At 41.5% G+C, this 19,230-nt stretch overlaps 1 protein-coding gene across 1 annotated transcript; it reads right to left on the bottom strand.

The window, feature by feature from the left end:
- Nucleotides 1-7,371: 7,371 nt before the first annotated feature.
- On the bottom strand, nucleotides 7,372-17,029 carry rtbdn (retbindin). The gene is made up of 6 exons (XM_010747391.3): nucleotides 16,777-17,029; nucleotides 15,765-15,947; nucleotides 15,570-15,669; nucleotides 14,475-14,603; nucleotides 13,142-13,238; nucleotides 7,372-7,993 (listed from the first exon to the last, which is right to left on the bottom strand). Exons 2-6 carry the CDS (start codon nucleotides 15,925-15,927, stop codon nucleotides 7,631-7,633), a joined length of 852 nt encoding a protein of 283 aa, XP_010745693.3. The 5' UTR covers nucleotides 15,928-15,947; nucleotides 16,777-17,029; the 3' UTR covers nucleotides 7,372-7,630.
- Between the last annotated feature and the right edge of the window lie 2,201 nt (nucleotides 17,030-19,230).

The raw sequence follows: 19,230 nt of genomic DNA, 5'->3' as shown, positions 1-19,230 counted from the left end.
AGACAAAGCTGTTGGCGTTTATTCACTGAATATATCAGCCATAACCTTATGACCGACCGCTGACAGGTGACGCGGATAACACTGATTATCTCGTTCACATGGCACCTGTCAGTGGGTGGAGTTTATCAGGCAGCAAGTGAACACTTTGTCCTCAAAGTTCTGTGAAGGTTCTCCGTCATCCATATCATCTTTCTTCAAGAAGGTTGGATCTGGGGCAACTGGGCTTGGTTGTCGATCCGTGAAGACGTTTGGGAGAGGTTGGGGAGATCCGAGGTGTCCAAGTTGACATTAGAAGCAGGAAAAAAGGATTTGATTTCAGGATTTGAGCGACTTTGACAAAAAGATTTGTCACTTAGGGGAAGAAAGCAACCCAATGGAGGCAGTGTGATGCTTTGGGAAACCTTGGGTCACTTGGACACTTAGCTAAGCATTGTTGCAAACCATTCACACCTTTTCACGGAACAACAGTATCCCCTGGAATGGTTTGAGGAACACAACGTCAAGTTCAAGGTGTTGACTTGGCCTCCAAAGTGTCCAGATCTCAATCCAACCAAGCACCTTTGGGATGCGCTCGACAAGTCAAGTCTGATCCATGGAGGCCACACCTCGAAACTTCCAGGACTTAAAGGATCTGCTGTTGACGTCTTGGTGCCAGATACCACAACACACCTTCAGATGTCTACCGGAGTCCATGCCAGTGGCAGTTGGTGGTGACGTTATGGCTGATTTGGTGAAAGCAGGTCTGGACCCACACATAGCAGAAACCAGTGAATCGCCGTGGAGTGTTTTGGTAGGTGCACATTGCCATCTAGTGGAATAAAATCAGAACAGCAGCTGGAAACAAGATGGATTGAGCACCAATAACACTGGGGAACACAATTTATGTCTAGTTTGGTCTGACAGCTGTTTTTAACAGATTTTTGGATGCGGAATCCAAAACTGATCTCAGTTTTTCTCTATCACGTCAAATTTTTGAACTATAGGATCCCTGTTTTCTTAAAAAATATGAAAAATACTGCACTTGTGCTTGTTCTCACTAAACAAAAGTAACAGTCTGTGCAATGATCTTTTTGCTCTCGCCAAACCATGGGGATGCCAAACTTTTCACGTGTTCCTTTGGTCCACATCTCCACACACTGCTTGCACACTTTGTGAGGGGCCTATGGTTTGTTGTCTTGATCACAGAGTTTTACTTTAAAATATGCAAAATATGCTTGTTTGACAAATGCACTGATGTTTGCTTTCCTCTGACTTGGAATGATGAAACTACCACAAATATAGCAAAAGGAGTCAAGGTTGTTTAGGCATTTATGACGAGAAGTAACAGGAGCAGACATGATCTGGAACAAAGGAAATATAAAACACTAAGATGGAATAGTTACAAGCTTTGAAACCAAACAGAACTTACAGCGGTGTGCCCATGGTTACAAGGTGAAGAGAAAAGCACAGATCCTCTTCATTCTACTGTGCCAGCTTTCTGTTTGCAGATATTGATAGTACTGACCTATTGGGAGCTGCACACACCTCTCACCGCACTGTCTCAACTGTGACTGCACAAACAAGTTGCCACGTAGCTGTAGATGAGTCCAATCGTGATCAGCTGGCAAGTCTTATTACAGCTAATCAGTGGAATTTTGCTTATCTGGAGGGCAAGACTGCAATTTTGGAATCAGCACGCCAATTTTAGTTTTAATCAGCATAAAAATATAACTCAACAGAAATTTATTTTCAAATTCCCCAGTGTAATAGCTGTCCCAGTTTCAGAAAGCCTTTGCTGTGATCTTGGTAAGATGTTAAATTCTTATCGGCTTCATATAATTTATGTTGAATTAACTTACTCTAAATGTAATTATTTTCCAGATGAAACCTGTTTTTTCCACTTTGAGTTGGTTATTAGTTATTTAAATACTACCACATCTATCCTTTCACATTTTTACAGTGTATAGCACACTCATACCACATCATATAATTGTTTTTAACTTAAAAACATGTAGAATATTACTGTAGCACCACAACAATAATTTCTACACACAGTCAGTAGGTTGGCGTTCAGCTACAGCCATTATTTAAGGCGACACATACTTCAGACTGTCCTGGTCAGGTCACATTACTGCAAAAAACAACTTAAAGAACCATAAAAAGGTTCTTCAGGCACTAAAAGTGTTGCTATTATGACTTGAACTTTATTAAGTTAGAATTAAAAAGGTTCTTAAGGATTGAATTTACTGGAAATTTTAGCATATCTTTTATCTCCTACGTCTAAAGCTGTTTTGTAACTGCTCCTCCGGATGCAGTTTTTCTCCTCCGACACGTTTCACTGTACCGTTGACCCTGCGTTATAACCTACACATGCCAAATAAATCTGAAGTTTAAACTTCAGTTTGATTATTAAACATTAACACTGGACAGTCAGTGCTGTGGAGAAATGGGATATGCAGAGAAAAGTGCATTTTGTTATTCATTTATCTGCAAACCTGTCTGTCTGCACAGCTTCTAGGATTACAACAGTTTGTGTTTAATTTCAGTAAAGCACTGTATGAAAGCGATCAGGGAGGGAGCGAGGTCAAAAGAGGGCGAGGATTATATATATTTTTAAAATAAAAGAATTATTGTTACAGTCCCGAGGCCAGCAGAGATGTTGTGTATATTTTTAAAAGCAAATTAAAGGATCTTTTTAGTCTGGATTTTACTTGAATTATATTAATTTATTTATTTGCATATTCAATTTTCTGTTACATTATCACTGCTCTTATTAGTTTGTCTACCGATTTGTTTTAACCTGACTCCTCAGATGGATCTGTGCTTTTGTTTATAAATGGTGATGACCTGATTTTATAATATTGTACTAAATCAACACATTTGTCCCCTTTATACCGTCCGTATGAAAGTTTCCTCTTTCATGTGAGGACAAATCCACAGATCTGAGGACGCGAATGAACCCTGACAAACACACACAGAGGCGCCGTTAGTCACCTCACAGATGCACTTTGTGTGTTTGTGAGAATAAGTGAGCGTGAGAGACAGAAACAAACACACAAAATGTGTTTTGGACTTTAGAGGTCAGATTTTGGATTTCAGACGACGCCCCCGTCTGAAACAAATTAAAAAGACAACCTCATCTAATGTGTGTGTGTGTGTGTGTGTGTAGTGTAATGTAATATAATGTAATGTAATATAATATAATATAATATAATGTGAATGTCTCTGGTAACCCTTTCTGTCCGCCTCTGTGATTTGTCACGATGATTTTCACAGAGGACACGTTATTAGTTAACATCAAGTAGCACTTCACTACAGAAATAGCTGCAGTGCAATCACACACACACACACACACACACACACTGTGCCTCATTGTCCTTCCCTTTTAACAGAAAAATGTCAAGTTGTGTGTGTTGTCCTTCCCTTTTAACAGAAAAATGTCAAGTTGTGTGTGACATTATCCACATGACGCACAGCTTGTGTTCGTTTTCACCTGCAGAGGGCACACGCTGCTCCGCTGAGAGACATCTCCAACATGATTTATGTCTAAAATAAAATCCACTTATTAGTCACTTTTTAATGAGATTTAAAAAAAAATGTCACGCTGTGCTCATAACCTGGATTTAATTGGTTAATCTGAACGACGTTCCCCACGAGGAGCTGCTGGTTTCAGTTCAAATGCTGCAAAGCTTGATGAACTTCAAATCCTTCAAGGCCCAAAAGGCAAATAAAATAAAATAAACTCTGACAGTGTTAAGATATTTAAATATAAGACTGTTTGAATTTCTCCCTTAAAGCCATCGTTAGGAAATCGCGAGACTGAGTGACAGCTGTCGGTGATGGGAGGGTGAACACACTTGTCATGCTGTATCAGTAAATTGGGAGCTGACGGTGGTGAGAAGACACACTCCCATAATCAGAGGTGGAGGCCAGACACCAACACACACTGCAGTCGTAGTACTCATCCGGGGGTGATGATTGAGGCTGCTGGGTTTGAAGGATGTCAAAATACACTGATATTAATGCTTTTCTTACAACATGAAGACATTTGGAAATATACTTAATCTAATATACACGAAATTTAAGTTAAATCTCAGTGCAAACATCAGAGGAATGTGGTATTTTGAAATACGGAATTTTACTGTAAAAAACATGATCTAACTTTCTCTAATATTACGGTAAAAGGATAGTAGTGCTGTTCATTTCACATTTAGGATTGTTTTATTCCATAGTTTATAATTAAAATAAAAATACATTTTAAATGCAGCATAAAACAGGTTTTGCCATGAAATATAACAGCGTTGTACTGTTAAAAACAAAACATTTGTTTTGCAGCTGTGATTGCCAGAATTTTACGGTATAACTTTTTGTAATATTTTGGTAATAAGTAAGATATTACTGTTTTCACCTTTTTAAGATTGGTGTTTTTTTTCCCCCCATATTTGACCATATAAATACAAGTTTTTTTTCCCATCAAAAGAACGCTGTTAACATGAAAAGGAATTTAAATAGTCGCGTTAGCTAAAGTGGTTAGCTAAAAGTAAGGCAAGCTAATACTAATGCTACCTAAATGTAATGGTAAAACTAGCTGAAATAGTCAAATATGATGAATCACAGTTGAAACTTACTTAATAAACTTGCCTTACTAAATGGAAGGAACTTAAATAGTTAGCGTTAGCTCATTGTATGAATACACAGTAGCTAGCACACTAGCTAAAGTTAATGCTAGCTAAATGTAATGACTAAATAGCTGTTAGCCAAATGCAATGAATTTAAATAATCTGTATTAGCTAATTGTGTGGATACGCAGTAGCAATTCATAGTTGGAAAAAGTAACACAGTTGAAGTAGTTAGCTAAAAGTAAGGCAAGCTAAAGCTAATGCTACCTAAAGCTAATGCTACCTAAAGCTAATGCTACCTAAATGTAATGGTAAAACTAGCTGAAAAAGTCAAATATGATGAATCACAGTTGAAACTTACTTATTAAAGTATTAGCTAATTGTATGGATACACAGTAGCAATTCATTGTTGGAAAAAGTAACACAGTTAGCTAGGAGTAAGGCAAGCTAATGCTACCTAAAGTTAATGCTACCTAAATGGAATAGTAAAACTAGCTGAAAAAGTCAAATATGATGAATCACAGTTGAAACTTACTTAATAAACTTGCCTTACTAAATGGAAGGAACTTAAATAGTTAGCGTTAGCTCGTTGTATGAATACACAGAAGCAACAAGCAGTTGAAAAAGTACGTTGAAGTAGTAACGCAAGCTAAAGTTAATGCTAACTAAATGTATAATTATGTTTAATTAGGCCGTACTTGGATAAAACTGAGTGAATCTGTCAGATAGGGCTGTACATCAGGAGTAAAAGGTTGGGAAACGGCGTATTACAGTATGTTTCCTTCCTCGGCTATACAAACAGAAACATCAGGATTAGCCGATAGCCGATAATAAATCAATGTTTTGGGGGATTTACAGATGACAAAGTGCAGACCGGCTCGGGATGGCCTTTACAAATGTTGTCTTTATTGAGAACGTAAATCACAGAAACATTTCAGCAAGCTAACCATAATTTTTATTTTTTTTATTTTTTATTTTTTTACAAAACATTTTACATCTCACAGCGCGTCACCCAAGAAATACGTGACATCATTAGAAAGAATCCACATCCACGGTACACCGATGATGACCAAACTACCAGAACAACCACAGCTGGTGTGAACGCCGCCTCTCTGTGGGTTAAATCTGGTAGACGGACTTTGTTTCTGAATATTTAAACCTTCTCTCATGTGAGACACATACTTCTCTGCGCTCATTACCAGTTCCGTTAACGTTCAGGCCAGTAATCTAAGTTACATTCATCATTATCATTACTCTGCGTGACTTCCTCCACTATCATACGCATTATGACGTGTTGACTGCACGATAATCACAACATTATAACATCTGCGTTTAAAAAATGGACTAACAGCACTGCTGCAGGGACGCCATGTTTACAATACTGTCATGAAAATACCTCTGGTTATCGGATTCATGCACAAACACTAATACTGTATGACTTTATATTTCCCAAAAAGCAACTTAAATATACCTACCATTGATAAAGATTGTGGTAAAAAGATAAATTAAGAGCTGGAAATTAAACATTTGCGCAAACGTTAGGGGATATTAACAATAAATAGTACCAGTCAAATGTTTAGACACACCTTCTTGTTCAGTAATTTAATTTATTTTTATTAATTCTACATTGTAAATTAACACAGAAGACATCAACACTATGAAATAACGCATGGATTTATGTGGTAAACAAAGATGTTCTAGATTTTTCAAAGTAGTTCTTCCTTTTGCTTTGAATGGTATTCTCAATCAGCTTCATGAGATCGTCACCTCGATGGTTTTTCAACAGCCTTGAAGGAGTTCCTAGAAGTGATGAGCACTTGTTGGCTGCTTTTTCTTCACTCTGTGTTTCAACTCATCCCAAAACATCTCAGTTGGGTGATTGTGGAGGCCCTTCTTGGTCAAACATCTCCTACAGAGCCTGGAGGTGTGTTTGGGGTCACTGTCCTGTTGGAAAAACAAATGATGGTCCCACTAAACTCAAACCTGATGGGATGGTATGGTCATTGGTAGAAATTCTGGCCTTAAATTATGAATAAATCACCAGCAAAGCATTCCCCATGTCATCATACCTTGGGAACCACACATGTAGATAACGTCTGTCCACCTTCACAAAGACATGGCGGTTGGAACCAGTTTTCTCAAATTCTGGATTCATCAGACCAAAGTCCAGATCTCCACTGGTCTGATGTCCATTATTTGAGTTTCTTGGTCCGAGCAGTTGTCTTCTTGTTGTTGGTCTTCCTCAGTCGTTGGTTTCTTTGCAGTAATTCAACCATGAAGGTCTGATTCACACAGTCTTCTCTGGACAGCTGATGTTGAGATGTGTCTGCTGCTTGACGTGCTGTTAATTTCTGAGGCTGGTGACTGTGATGAACTTATCTTCTGCCACAGAGGAAACTCTTGATCTTCCTTTGCTGGCGCAAAGCCAGTTTAATCTCTTTGATGGTTTTTTCGTGACTTCACTTGAAGACACAATCAAAGTTCTTGATGTTTTCTGGACTGACTGACCTTCATGTCTTAAAGTATTGATGGATCGTTGATTCTCATGACTTAGTTGAGTGGTTCTTGCCCTAATATGCATTACTACAGTAGTTTAGTAGATCTATTTACTGCCAACATTACCTCTGAGCAACACAACCGATGATCTGAAGCGCATCAAGAAGGCAAGAAATCTTTACCACATAATTCCTTATGTGTTATTTCTTTGTTTTGATGTCTTCAGTGTTCATCTAAGATTTTAAAAGAAAAATAAAGAAAAACCAAGAGAAAGATGAGGTGTGTCCTTTTGACTGGTACTGTATTTATTATTGAAGTCAGAGCCCTTGCAGAACTTAAATACTCTTTTGTTCTTCTTCATGTTTACTCAAATATCTGACTCTATCTTACACCAGATACAGAAATTATTCAAAACCATAGAGATTATATGTAGGATGTGGTGATTATGCGAGCTAAGGGTAGTTACATTTTGAGAGATTTTGTATGTTAGGATCTAGACAGTTATCTCTAAATATATTCCCATCTATCACTGCTCTCTACGAGCCGTTCCCGCTCGTGCTTCCCTCCACGTCGTCCACTATGATGGAGCGTTTACGCAGCACTGAGTTGCCCTTCCTGCCGCTCCTAGCCTGCAGGGGCAGCTTGGCCTGGCATGGAGCCCTGTACTGAGGCAGGCCAGTTTTAGTGGTGTCCAGCTCCTCCGGGTCATCCTGCTGGGCCCTGAGGGCGGCGATCACGTCTTTGTCCGAGGGGCTGAGGGTCAGGCAGCCGCAGGGGCGACCGCCGTCGCCCTCCGCTCCAACTTCTCCGGTTTCTGCCAACTCTTCTGGTTCATCCTCCACCGTCATGAAGGCGTCACCCCACAGGCTCTCGCAGAGATCTCTGCCGTGCTGGTACATCTGCAGACAAACAGAATATTTACAGAGATATTTACCTCATCTGACAAAATGATCGCTGTCCATTATCAAAGAAAAACACTACGAAGGTTCTCGGTTATCCAGGTCATCTTTCTTAGAGATGGGTTAATTCTGGGGCAACTGGCCTTGGTTGTAGATCCATGAAGACTTGACTGACTGGCAACAAAGGCCTGATTAACAATCCTGCAAAGCTACGTACCGAGGCTGGCTCCAGAAGTGAGTCAGTCTCCATAGGTCCCCATGTTAAAATGTCCAACTTCACAGCAGAAATAAACGTGTTTACAGCCTGGTTCAAATAACAGTCACACAATCATCACACACTGGCAGCTCTTCCAAAACCTGGGTGGGTGACGTCACGGACACTACGTATTGTATTTACAGTCTATGATCTTGCCCAGTTGATCCTTGGTTGCTATGCACTGGTTTCACTTTATTTCTTTGGTTTGCATGCAAAGGAGCTATATAAATTAATTAAGTTTAAATATTTCTTTACATCTTAGGTGCTCAAGATAATAAAAGAACGGAGCTTAACTAAAGAACGCCTGAGTTTTATCTGCAATACCGCTTGACACCTGGAAGATGTACCGGTAGTTGTTACATGTAGCTGTTTGCCCCTGAATGTAGCACAAATTGTACTCAACCACTGGTCCCCATTAGAGTTATAGGAGCTCTCTATATACAGAAAGATCTAATGAATGTCAAATTAGGTTGAGGGCATCTCTTTCAAACTGAAATTCCACTTTGGAGTAAATGCACACTATTTCTTTGTAACATCCCATCAGGTGCGGCCTTTCTTTGCCTGTAAACATCAATAGAAATAATTGATTTTAGCCTTTCAAGGCAGCGCCGGCCTTGAAAACAAACACCATGTGCCAGGTGTTTTAAAGGGGATGGTGGGTAAGGGGGGCTGCAGGCACCTGACAGCTGCTCTCGCAAAGTGGCTTTTGTCTTCTTTCTCGCTCTCGCTCTCGCTCACCTCGGCTCGACCAGCCTTGGGAGCAAATTATAAGACGAGATGACCTTGGACAGCTCAGGCTGGTATCTGAAAGTCTTCTCTCACAGCAGGAGTGACGATTCTGTCAAGAAGAAGCCTCAAACTTAATCAGAGAGGTCACTCGCGGCACCTTTTTTTTTTTTTTTTTTTTTTTCGCAAGTTAGACTCTGAGAGGAAATAAAAGTCCAATTACAGCTGACGTTAGCTTGTTTTCTGGAGCGTGAAAATTAAACTCCCCTCTAATAAGACACATATACGGATTTCACGTTTAAGCTGTTTAACTGTAAATGGCAGAAATAGTTGGGGAAGCTAATTAGTGAAGTTTCAATGTGCTTTTCTGTCTTAAAGCTGCCGTTCTTTTGAGTGGCGGCCTTGTGACTATGATCCATTAAGATGTCTCTCTCTTCTTCCTGCAGCAGCTCATTTTGTCCTCTATCTACTGTAACTTCCACTATACATCCCCCTGCTTATTGCTGCACTTTCTGTTTGTATATCTTCCTCTGTAGCACACCCCCACCCCGACGTCTGCCTCCTTTCATCCTCCTGTCTGTTAGGGGGATTAAGACTGAGTCACACTGGGCGCTCGGAGAAGAAGAAGAAAAAAGCTGTAATATATTTACCGTGTTCGAAGGACAAAGACGATTTCTCCCTCTCTTATTTCTCTCCACTACATACACTCTCTGTCTGACACTTAGGTCTTATCGCAGCGACCCCCTCCCCATAATAACACACAGCAGTGCACACACATTTCTGTCCGTCCTTGGGCACACGCGTGGCTTCCTGCCAAAGCTAATTCAGTACGAGCACAAGTGGCTTTAGACGACATGGTGTGATCGAATAAGCGAGATACTGAAATTTCCCGAGGCTCCATCCTGTCCTCCACATCCTTATCTTATTCAATTCGGCCCTTCTCCGTCTGAAAAAAAAACCCATGACATTACACCCGGTGTGAAGAGGAAACACAGAAGAGAAGAGAAAGGGTTTTTCTTGCAGCAGTCGTCTGTTGTGGTTATTCTCTAGGCCGAGGGTCAAGGTGAACAGAATTGAAAAACGATTTGAGAACAAATGACTGAAAACTGCTCATGAGCTTTAGTCCAATGTTGCATCAGTTTAAAACAGATAAAACAGAGTTTTTATGTTACTTTAAAGCAACTTTGTGTAACTTTTCTCTCATGAACTAACAGATTTTAAATCATGTTGATTTCACACTGACCTGTAATCAGGTGAACAGTGTCTCTGTCATTCGTACGTCTGTTCTCACACTGTAACTTTGTGCTCCGGGGTACGTTCACCCACGAGAAGTACGTAACGCTTTACGGCACTAAGTCACACAGCACCAACTATTTCACTGATTCTGGTGAAACTGGATCATATTTTATGGAGGAAATGTTTTCTGGTTTTCCCTCTGATGTCCTCCGGCTGCTCCGCCTCAACTCTCTGTGATTTACAGAGTTTTACTGATGGACAGTGAAGTAAACTGCTGCCAGCTGTAGCTGCTGTTAGCTCAGTTTGTTAGCTGGGCTGTGAGCTCAGAGCACCAGGGCAGTGTTAGTGTTTGTACCACAGGGAGTTTTGGACCACTGGGAAGAAGAAGAGGTTTTCAGGTGGGCGAGTACTAACAGGTATGGGAGCCGGTGTCGTGCCAGAACAGGAGCTGGGCAAGTGGGCATTGTAACCTGGCCTCTATGGACATAATGACAGAGGAGAAAAGGCCGAAGAGGACGTTGACGGAGGAAGCTAAGAAGAGAAAATGAGAGAGTGAACGAGCAAGAAGCCGCCGGACAAGAGTAAATCTGGGACTGACTTTTAGTGGTTGGTGAAATAAAAGGCTGACAGACAGACGCCGAGCTGGGATTACAATCTGAAACTGAGGGCGCTAAATCACAAAAATACAAATTTCTGTGTATGTTGCTTTAACTTTATGTAAAGAAAACTGCTGTAAGCGTTATTTATTAAAACCCTGGTCATTTAAAAAGTACTTTTAGGTCCCCTGTAAATTAGTTTCCCCCCCGTATTCTCTTGTAACTGGTATTTCGCGGTAGTTCACGGTTCAATAACCTCATGTGATCATTTCCCCTTCCTCAGATCGTTTTGGTGCCAGCATCCGGCACAGACATGGACACTCTTTTGCAAGATGTAACCTCATTCCCACAAAATCCGGAGCAGTAAGAGTGTCTAATGCTGAGATAAATCAGTCCTTGGCTGGCAAATAATGTTCGCAATGAGTACAAAGAGAGAGTGAGATGCCGAGTGCCAGAGGGATTTTTCTTTTTTTCTTTTTTCTGCATGCAGCGAATGTGTGTGCTTTTTAAATGTATCAGCTCATTTCTATGCAAATTTGCAGAAGGCATTCATCTGTGTAAATACACACAAACACACACACCTACAATTTGTTTTTATGTATCCGCTGAACTTGTCAGGAGCTGAAAGAAACACCACAGGAGGATTTTGCAAAGGTTTCACGAACAGAGGACCGCATGTTATATGTGCATGTTTGGCACTTTTGCAGCAGGTCTCAGGTCGAGGTGGACTAAAGTGCCGTGAGGTGGACACGCTGTGAAATCGTCCATCAGCGCTGGCTGGAGAAGAAATTATAAAAAAAAAAAAAAAAGAAACTTCAGTGCTGTGACCTCCAAAACTGTAGCGAGAGATTTGTTGAATGTGCCGAATGCGATGACTCATTTTTCTTGTATTCAGGAGCTGTTTAAAACACTCCAGATTTGAGAGCTACTTAAATTTATTGGAGACTATTTTGTTCCATTAGCGGCGTCCTACATGAAAATGGGCCAAAAGTACACAAAGCACCGAGATACACAGGTGTGCACAGGCACACAAAACACATTTTTTCTCTTTACAAATCTGTCGTTTCCAGTAATCGTCCGATATCCACCAAAGAGGCTTAATAGGTCTGGTGTCTGGGGGGGTGTGTGTTCATTTGTTGGTGTGTGTCTCTTTTTCCTTGGAGAAGAGAAAGAACAACTGTTGGATGGATTGCCACTGAATTTTCATGGATGCTAAATCTTACTGTCTTTGGTGAATCTGACTTTTCATCTGGTGTCAACGTGTCCGAGTCACGAGTTTTACTGATGGACAGTGAAGTAAACTGCTGCCGACTGTACAGTAGCTGCTGTTAGCTCAGTTTGTTAGCCGGGCTGTGAGCTCAGAGCACCGGGGGCAGTGTTAGTGTTTGTACCACAGGGAGTTTTGGACCACCGGGAAGAAAAAGAAGAAGAAGAGGAGGTTTACAGGGAAATGCTGACGAGGGTTGTGCCAGAACAGGAGCTGGACAAGTGGGCAATGCAACCTGGCTTCTATGGACATAATGACAGAAGAGAAAAGACCGAAGAGGACGTTGACGGAGGAAGCTAAGAAGAGAAAATGAGAGAGTGAGCGAGCAAGAAGCCGCCGGACAAGAGTAAATGTGGGACTGACTTTTAGTGGTTGGTGAGAGCTTGGTGAAATAAAACGCTGAAAGACAGACGCCGAGCTGGAGAGAGATAGATAGATAGATAGATAGATAGATAGATAGATAGATAGATGGCATGTGGTGTGACAGTTAGCTCGCTGTCAGCCCCTCAGTAACTCTGTCTCTTCTCAAATCACCCAGCCGGCCTCTGCCCACTCAAGCAGGACCGAACCTTTTCATGCTTCAGCCCACAGAGTCGCCCCGAGCTGTTAACCCTTCGCTCGCCTGTGACACAGTATGTCACCTTCTACCCAACAGCACACGAGCTGAAATGACAAGCCTCGGGGTCCGTCAACCTCGGGATTCAAACCTCTTCACCTCCTCTGCTGGCTGGGAAAAAATCAAAGCGAAGGCGGCGACTGCAGTCTGCTCACATAAGGCATCACTTTATATTCTTGCTATTAGACAGCTGGTTACAGATTAAAGCTACGCCCATTACACTGGAAGCTCTTTTATAATTATGTGACAAGATGCTAACGCCTGCATGCTCACAATGACATCCTGCAGCCATCTAAAGGTCGAGTTAATGGTTTTGGAGAGGTCTGCATGATGTACTGCGTCACCTGCCCAGCAAGATTCATCATCTGGGGAGCTTGAATGTCACGTCAAACATCTAATAAACCAAAACAAATAGCTCTAAACAGCCAGTTATAGGTGTGTCAGTGCCTACCTGTTGATACTGAACACAGGTTCCAGTGCAGTTCTGTCCTCTGGGGTCTCTGGCCCAGTTACGAGCACACGTCATGTCCATCCTGCAGGCGTCAAACCTGAAGAAAAAAACACGTAAGCAGGCTGTAATTTTACCCGAAGAGGACTGAGGTTCTTAGCCTGGCTCTGTCAGTGACTCATTAAAATGTTACATCTCAACAATTAGCTGTTTTGTAGGCGTCTGTGTAACGAATGTGGCGAATTCTCAATTCACATGTGGTGTGTCTGTTTGTGCCTAACGTAGCCATTTATTTCCCTGATTGACCGTCTTTAATCGAGGCCGGCGCTCCCTCACTCTCATTCACTGTCGGTGTCGCTCAACCATCGAATATAAACCATAATTAAACTTCTTCATGTCTCGTGTTTTGCAGCTTAAATCGCGAGTCAGACTCAGACTCAGAAGCTGCTTCATGAAATAAAGAAAGCCAGAGCACAACAGGTAGAGTGTCAGAGTTTAGATTTCAGGCTGGCTGTGGCGGTTTGACGGCTGCTACGTGACGTTCGGATGCATTTTTTTTCCAAACGTTGTGTCCGGCTCATCTTCTCTGCTGCATGTCAACTGCACCACCACAGCCAAAATGCACTAACCACACTTAAATGAACCGATCCTGTCTGAATTTACCCTAGAACCAGATGTTGCAAATGAAATTGAATTAAAAGCAAACTACTCTATTTGTATATTTGTTTTTCTCTGCTTGTTTTTGTTGCAGCATTGTTGTACTCCTTGAGATTGGACTAAAGAACATTTTTACTCGGCCTTGTTTTGGTCTCGGACAAAGAGGACTCTGGATTTTATTTCAAGACTGGGGATACGACTAAATTGCCAGAGCATTATTTGATTTATTTCTTTACATCATCACTGATTGGAACTAATTTCCTCATTTCGAACTATAGAAATCTTGTCTGAGGAGACGCCGACTAAACCTTCTGTTCTTAGCAACCTGAGTAGACTGTACTGTCCGGTCTTGGTCTTAGTTTAGGTAGTCTTGACTCCAACACTGATGCAGACCCTGTTTTGTGTCTAGAAACCGAACAACCAGGACATAAAGATGTTTCCTCTTGGTGTCTATAAACCGCTGCTGCTCATTATCGCTCCCTGCTTTTATAAGAGAACCCTGATATATGTAAGTCTTAACCACTTTCATGCTCTTTATTAGATGCTCTCTCTCTGTACTGATGGCACAGTACGCCGTTGTTACACCGGCTTGCAATCTCTCTCTCTCTCTCTTGAGAACCTTACAGGCTGATACTTATTTTGATTTAGGTTTGCTTGGCAACGTGTTTGGCAGCCTCACCAATCACGGCAGAAGCTGTGGCAGAGCGGCACAGCCTGGATGTACGAGCGGCGATGGGGATGAGGCCACCGGGCGGCGTCAGGGGAGCAGCGGTAAAAACACGACACACGCTTCAGGAAGCCTTCACACCTGAGGAGACAAAGAGAGAGAGGGGACCGGTTAGTGCTAACATGATGGATGGTGACATTTGTATTTAAACCTTTATTGACACAGGAAAGACATAGCTGGTCCCAAGGCAGCTAGAGGTGATTCTTTGTCCCAGTTTTCTGATTCTAGTCACACAAACCTGTGTAAAATCTCGTGATGCATTCATGGTGAAACAGTTTAGTCAAGGTAATTTAAACCTTTTCAAAATCCACTGAGAGGCACTTAACCATGTTTTAGCTGCCAAAGTGGCATCACAACCAAGCAGTTACCAACCACGCTAAAAACTGCAGTTCCTTAAACGTCCACTTGAGGCTGGCTCCAGAAGTGAGTCAGTCTCCATAAGTCCCCATGTTTCACAGCAGAAATAAACATGTTTACAGCCTGGTACAAAAAACACTTAGCAGGGCAATGTTAGGATTCATTTAGCAGCTTTTATTCTGGCAACCTAACAAATGCAAGTCCAGTATTCACTCTCCAGTCCAATCTAAAAATGGCCAAAGACGTGGATCATTGGCGGACCTGAGGTGGCAATCAAAGCGTCCACACTGTCAGTTCTGCATAACTTTAAGCCTTAATATAATGTGAACAGGTGAGTTGTATATAAATTCACCCTCAGTACAGTTGTCATGAACGGGGAAATTAGCTACAGAGACCAAAACTGTTTTTTGTACCAGGCTGTAAACATGTTTATTTCTGCTGTGAAACATGAGGACTTATGGAGACTGACTCACTTCTGGAGCCAGCCTCAAGTGGACGATTGAGGAACTGCAGTTTTTGGCACTTCACTTCATACCCTTGGAGGGTAGTGGCAAGAAAAAACCTTCAGGGTAGGAAGAGACTGTAAAGATTGAACCAAAACAGCAAGTTCATGAGTTTAAAGAGGTAATAATGATCCGTAGAGCTGCACAATGTTGGTTAATTTGCCTTTAGTGCAATTTAATTACTTACTCAGAGCTCAGAGGCCCACACTTGTCCCATGGTTCATTTTTATTGATAGCAGAGGGAACATGGGAGATATCCTGGATGTCGTCTTCTGTGCAGCAGCTGTCTGTCAGCAACAAGGACAAGAAAACATCAGCCAGCTGTCAGCCAGTCCGGAGATTTAGTTTGATATTTTCATTACACCATTAAAGAAACACTCACTGTCAGCGTACAGCGTGCAGGTGTCCGTAAGGTGTGGCTCCGGGCTGGGCGTGGCCTTGTGCTTGCCGTCTTGAAGACACACCCCCTCCGAGTGAGCTCCACCAATCAGCGCGGCCGCAAAATATGCGGAGACCAATAGCAGAGAGCAAGAGGTGACGCCCATCTCTGCAGCCACAAACAAGCCTATGGAAAAAAGGGGGCAGACACACCTTGTGTGAACCTTTAATTTAAGTTACTCTTCTTTAAATCTAACGACTTAAACAGCGTCGATAAGACGTCCAGCAGGCTGTTTACCTCCGTGCGTGCTCTGACCTCGTACACAGGGTGAGCCTAATTAGGTGGGACTGTGAGGCACCGTGCTGAGCTGGATGACATGCGTAGCTGTTTAATCTGACAAGCAAGCCCGGTTGATGTGTAGTCCACATACAACGAATTAAACAAATCTGCCGGACGCCTCCAGACGGCCACAACAGAGAGATTTGACACATTTTTGTTACTTTACCTGCAGTTTTTATTCATTTATTATAACACTACTAACATATGAACAATTAAAAACAGATAGTTATAGAGGATATATATAATTTTGAATGCAAATCAATTGGTTGAACCATAATGATGTGACATTTGCTCCAATTTTATGAGTTGTTGCACCAAAATATGTCATTTAGCACCAGATTTAAGCTGAATAAAACACATTAAAAATAACGCCCAGCACCCAGCAAACAACATATTAAAAAAACATCTTTAAAAACCTTCAAAAATCTGACAGAGATTTCCAAGAAATATCCAGTTCTTCCTCTGCTGGTCCTCATTAGTGAGTTTACACGACCTCCAGCCACTTTATGATATATTTATTTATTTATTTATCTGGTGTAGCAGCTGTGCCACAGTATTTTTAAAGCCCACATGAACCTGTAGTTTTTGCTGTGATATGAATAAATATTAAATAAATAAATAGATCCTGTCGAATCAGGTGTTGATCAATATTAAAATAACAGTATTTGTTTGTTACCTGTCGGTGGGGTGAAAGGATGCTGCGTCCGGATGAGTTTCCTCGGTGTGTTTGCTGTGGATCAGCGGCTGTCCTCTGTGCTCGGTGCTCCTCTCTCCTCCACCTCCTCTTCTCTCTCTCTCTCTCTCTCTCACTCTCTCACTCTCTCTCTCTGTCTCTCTCTGTCTCTCTCTGTCTGTGCTGGCTGTGATCTCTGCTGCCCGGGGGCCGCTGCTCGCCACTTTGTCACCGGTTTATATGAAGGACATTTCAGTCTCTTCCACCAGGCAACTCCCTCCCTCCCCCCTTCATGTGCCCCATGCTGGGAAGTCCTCCCTCCCTCTATCTCCCTCTCTCTCTCTCTCTCTCTTTTTCCTCCCCTCCCCTCCCTCGCTTTGCACGCAGAGAAAAGACTCCCTCCTTGTTAATCTCCCGCTGAGATGTTTACCAAATCCTCCTTGTTGACAGCCTTCCATGCCAAGACGGAAACAATAAATAAACTCTCCATACATACATTAAATGTATGGCTGCCCTTCGTTTGGAGAGGATCATTCACAGGTGGTGCTGAGTCACACCTGTCCTCCCTCATCCCCCTCTCTCTCTGGAGGTCAGGGCTTTTTCCAGATGACAGGGTTAGAGGAGGGTATAGCTGAGATTTAATACTGCCTGATATGCTGAGGACAGGGAACACAAATCTCTGCAGAACAAAACACCACAGGGGGGGAAGCTGCTGCGTGTTGCAAAACCCCGACTTGTTACCATAAAAAGTTCAGCTGTTTTTTGTTTTTTTCCGCATGCAGGTGTGTTTTTTTTTTTTTTTAACCACCTGTGTCAATGAGGTCACGTCGGTCATCAAGCTAGGAGCATTAATCCTCATTTGGATCACCATTAGCTTCCAAAAAAGTCTTCCAGAGGTCCACACAACAATAATAAGACAACAAATTAAAGTAGCTGCAATATAAAGGTGCCAAATCACAACAGAAGTTATCTCACGACACTTAGAGCTGGTCTAGACTGTACTCTGTATGATATTGTTTACAGAGACCCAACAGTTCCTACCATGAACAAGAACTTGGCGACAGTGTCAAGGAAAGACTTTCCTTTAAGAGGCACAAACCTCGAGCAGAACCTGGCTCATGGTGGACAGGAGTCTGCCGTGACAGGCTGAATTTATTGAGAGAGACCAACAATATTTTTTACAGAGACCCAACAATTCCCACCATGAGCAAACACTTGGTGATGCCCCGTAGAGCTGAGGGGAACTGCAGAGTGACAAACATGTAGTTTTGCTAATAAAATAAATATTGGTTGCATGTGATCAGAGTTATCTCATGACACTTTCCATACAGAGTAGGTCTAATATTATTCACCGAGACCCAACAATGGCCACCATGAGCAAGCGCTTGGCGACAGTGGCAAGGAAAAACTTTTTTTTTTGTCTGTTAGCTGGTTCAGGGTAGGAATGCAGATTTAATGAGACTTAAAGAGTGAACCAAAACAGTCAAATTTATTATGAATTTTAAGATACTTTTGTTATTATCTACTTATATTTATCATAAGAATCATCATAAGAAAACTATTTAAATCACACAGCATCAATAAAGACAAGGAACTGCAATATAAGCCGAATATAAATAAGAGAAAAGACACATGAAACAATGAGTAACAGTAATTTAGAAAGAGAAATAACAAAACAACATCTATATGAAATGTTTTGTTTTTGTAACTTTGCAAGAAAATTTGTCTGCTGTTGGTGTGGAGCATCTATAAAGTCAAGAAAAACTGGAAAATCCTGAGCTTCATAAAGGCAGAATGTGGCTCCGGGCACCGTCTTTATTAACTTTAAGCCTTAATATAATATGAACAGGTGAGTTGTATATAAATTCACCCTCAGTACAGTTGTCATGAACGGGGAAATTAGCTACAGAGACCAAAACAGTTTTTTGTACCAGACTGTAAACATGTTTATTTCTGCTGTGAAGTTTTGAACATGGGGACTTATGGAGACTGACTCACTTCTGGAGCCAGCATCAAGTGGACGTTTGAGGAACTGCAGTTTTTAACACTAGCCACTAAGGTTGCCACTTGGTATACACTAGTTTTTCCCAACAGAAGTGTGGTGTATTATTCCAGATAACATCATTTAATTTAGCCTCAAACATTCAAATGAAACTCCAACATCCTCTTAGATGAAGATATTTTCCAAAGGAACCAATCAAGCTGAAATAAAACCAACCAGGAGGAAAAATATGACTGAATACATTTGTATTTTCGGATGAATGCCTCGTGCAGTTTATTTGATTTATTAGATTTGACACATTATGTTCTGCTCTGCTTCCAGTTTTTACTCCATTAATATATCACTACTAATATATAAATGATGAAAAAACAGATAGTTATATTTTGAGCATCTTAACTGTGAAATATAATATAATTTAATAATTTATTGGGCCAAAATATGTCAGTTAGCACCAG

Source organism: Larimichthys crocea, chromosome XII (assembly GCF_000972845.2).
Source record: "Larimichthys crocea isolate SSNF chromosome XII, L_crocea_2.0, whole genome shotgun sequence".
NCBI classification, from domain to species: domain Eukaryota; kingdom Metazoa; phylum Chordata; class Actinopteri; family Sciaenidae; genus Larimichthys; species Larimichthys crocea.
Note: the sequence above shows the minus strand (reverse complement) of the source record. Positions and strands in the feature narration are given on the sequence as shown.

Coding starts and splice junctions, on each gene's coding strand:
- rtbdn (XM_010747391.3), bottom strand. CDS start 15,927: ATGGGCGTCACCTCTTGCTCTCTGCTATTGGTCTCCGCATATTTTGCG. Junction 13,239..14,474: donor CACAGCTTCTGCCGTGATTG/GTGAGGCTGCCA, acceptor TTTTTTCTTCAG/GTTTGACGCCTGCAGGATGG. Junction 7,994..13,141: donor CCTGTGTTCAGTATCAACAG/GTAGGCACTGAC, acceptor GTTTGTCTGCAG/ATGTACCAGCACGGCAGAGA.